We start from the raw sequence: 2,213 nt of genomic DNA on the forward strand, positions 1-2,213 counted from the left end.
TTTGCACATTTTATGCATAAATCCATGCATAGGGCACATTTTGCAGTCTGAAGAACCTCAGTGCTTATGAATTTTCTTATTCCAGTTAAAATCTTCTTCATTTCTATAGAAGTTAGAATTTTGTTATGTTATCTACCAAGACCTCAAGTAGCCAGATTCAAATATGGAAAAGATACAAGACAGCAAAACAATGCAAATCATGATCATTTCCATGTTAGCTCTTCAATTTCAGTGCTTTTCCCATCATCAACTGGACAGACTCAAGGTTGGCCTTGGCAGGGCACACAGTGCCTTCAAGAAGCTCAGCTGGGCTGTCTGTGAAAATACGATTTTCATGCAGACAGGGAGGAACCTACTTACTGGATATCTTCATGTGTTCCTGTTTACTTGATGTTGCATACGCAAACTGTTAAGGACATCGTATTCTGAAATTTCAAGGACAAGATACACATATAATTTTATTTGAATGCATTAAGAAATCTTCGGCCCTGCTATTAGATGTGGAAGGTTTTCTGACTGACAATGGATGGTGTCCTACAGAGAATACTGACCATCCTGTTAAGCGTGGAATACATTACAGGAAACTTAGGAAATGGATTCATAGCAGTGGTGAACCTCATGGACTGGGTCAAGAGAAGAAAGATGTCTTCAGTGAATCAAATCCTCACTGCTTTGGCAATCTTCAGAATTGCTTTTCTCTCGTTTCTCTTCCTCGAGTGGTGGGTATCTTACCCAGATTTACTAGGGAGTGCAGTGATGTCGCGAGTGACTTCTATTACCTGGATGGTGACCAGTCATTTCAGCATGTGGCTTGCTACCAGTCTCAGCATCTTTTATTTTCTGAAGATAGCCAACTTTTCTAACTCTACTTTTCTTTACCTAAAGTGGAGAGTTAAAAAGGTGGTTTCAGTGACCTTGCTGGGGTCTCTGGTTCTCTTGTTCTTAGATATCTTCGTAATGGAAATATGCCATAATGAATGGATCGCTGTATATGCGACAAACATATCTTCCAGTTCCAGTTCTCATAACTCTACACAGTTTTCCATACTTCTTTTATCCACCGAGACTGTGCTCATGCTCATACCCTTCGCGGTATCCCTGACATCTTTCCTGCTGCTCATCTTCTCCCTGGGGAAGCATCTGAAGAGGATGCAGCACAATGCCGGAGGGTCCAGAGACGCCAGCACCATGGCCCATATGAAGGCCTTGAGAACTATGATTGCCTCTCTGCTGCTGTATATCACTTTCTATCTCTCTCTTGTTGTACATACTCGTTACCCAGCATTTCCAAAGGCAAATCTCACTGTTTCTTTCTTCTTGCTATCTATTCTAATAGCTTTTCCCTTAGGTCACTCATTTGTCTTGATTCTGGGAACCTATAACCTGAGACGGGCTTCTATTGCGTTCCTGATGTGGCTGAGGTGTTGTTCCAGAGTTATGGAATCCTTGGACCCATAGACATTTCAGCGATCCTCCTGCATGAGTTCCAGAAGTAAAGCAGAGAACAGATATTCCTACCTTTATAAAACTCTACTCTCCAAATGTCCTTCTTTGACATGGAACTTTGTAGAATTTACAACAGTATGGTAAAATAAAACTATCTTTTTTACCTTACAACTTTAAATGTGTATATATGTGTGTGTGTGTGATATATATCTATATATATCTATATGTATGGTATATCAATGCAAAATATTCATATGGAAGACATTTTTTAGTGAAAATATTTTATCAAGTGTCATATTTCTAATTTGAAAATGAGAAAACTATATGTAACATATATGTGTATGTAGACATGTAAATTATAGCAACTGAAATTTCCTAATTTTATATGCCACAAACAGTTACTATGTATAATTTTTGCTTCAGCATAAGCTACAATTGAGAAATACGGAGTAAAATATAGACTGTTGGAAATCAATACACTAATTCTACCAGTTTAAATCTGAGATTCAAATTATAAAGTAAATGAAAATACATCGGAATCATGAGGTTACGTTTTGACTTTTGTGTGTATAGTATTGCTTTCACATTTAAGAATTCTTTAAAGATTTTATGTTCATTATGAATGGCTAGTTCATATGAGGAAGTACAGTCTTCTCCAATTCTTTCCCCAGGCGTACCTCACGTTTCCTTGTAATTTTAAGGTACAAGAACACAGAGTCATACCAATGATCGTCTCTCACCTGAGTGCCACGGGAGGAAGTTGGTGT

The 2,213-nt window shown here is 38.1% G+C and overlaps 1 protein-coding gene across 1 annotated transcript; it reads left to right on the forward strand.

The window, feature by feature from the left end:
* Nucleotides 1-400: 400 nt before the first annotated feature.
* On the forward strand, nucleotides 401-1,509 carry LOC104875835 (taste receptor type 2 member 14-like). Its single transcript, XM_010643557.2, has one exon. The coding sequence runs from the start codon at nucleotides 523-525 to the stop codon at nucleotides 1,456-1,458; it is 936 nt and encodes a 311-aa protein (XP_010641859.1). The 5' UTR covers nucleotides 401-522; the 3' UTR covers nucleotides 1,459-1,509.
* Nucleotides 1,510-2,213: the final 704 nt, after the last annotated feature.

The sequence above is a fragment of the Fukomys damarensis genome, unplaced genomic scaffold (assembly GCF_012274545.1).
Source record: "Fukomys damarensis isolate Sample0158 unplaced genomic scaffold, DMR_v1.0_HiC HiC_scaffold_19, whole genome shotgun sequence".
Classification (NCBI taxonomy): domain Eukaryota; kingdom Metazoa; phylum Chordata; class Mammalia; order Rodentia; family Bathyergidae; genus Fukomys; species Fukomys damarensis.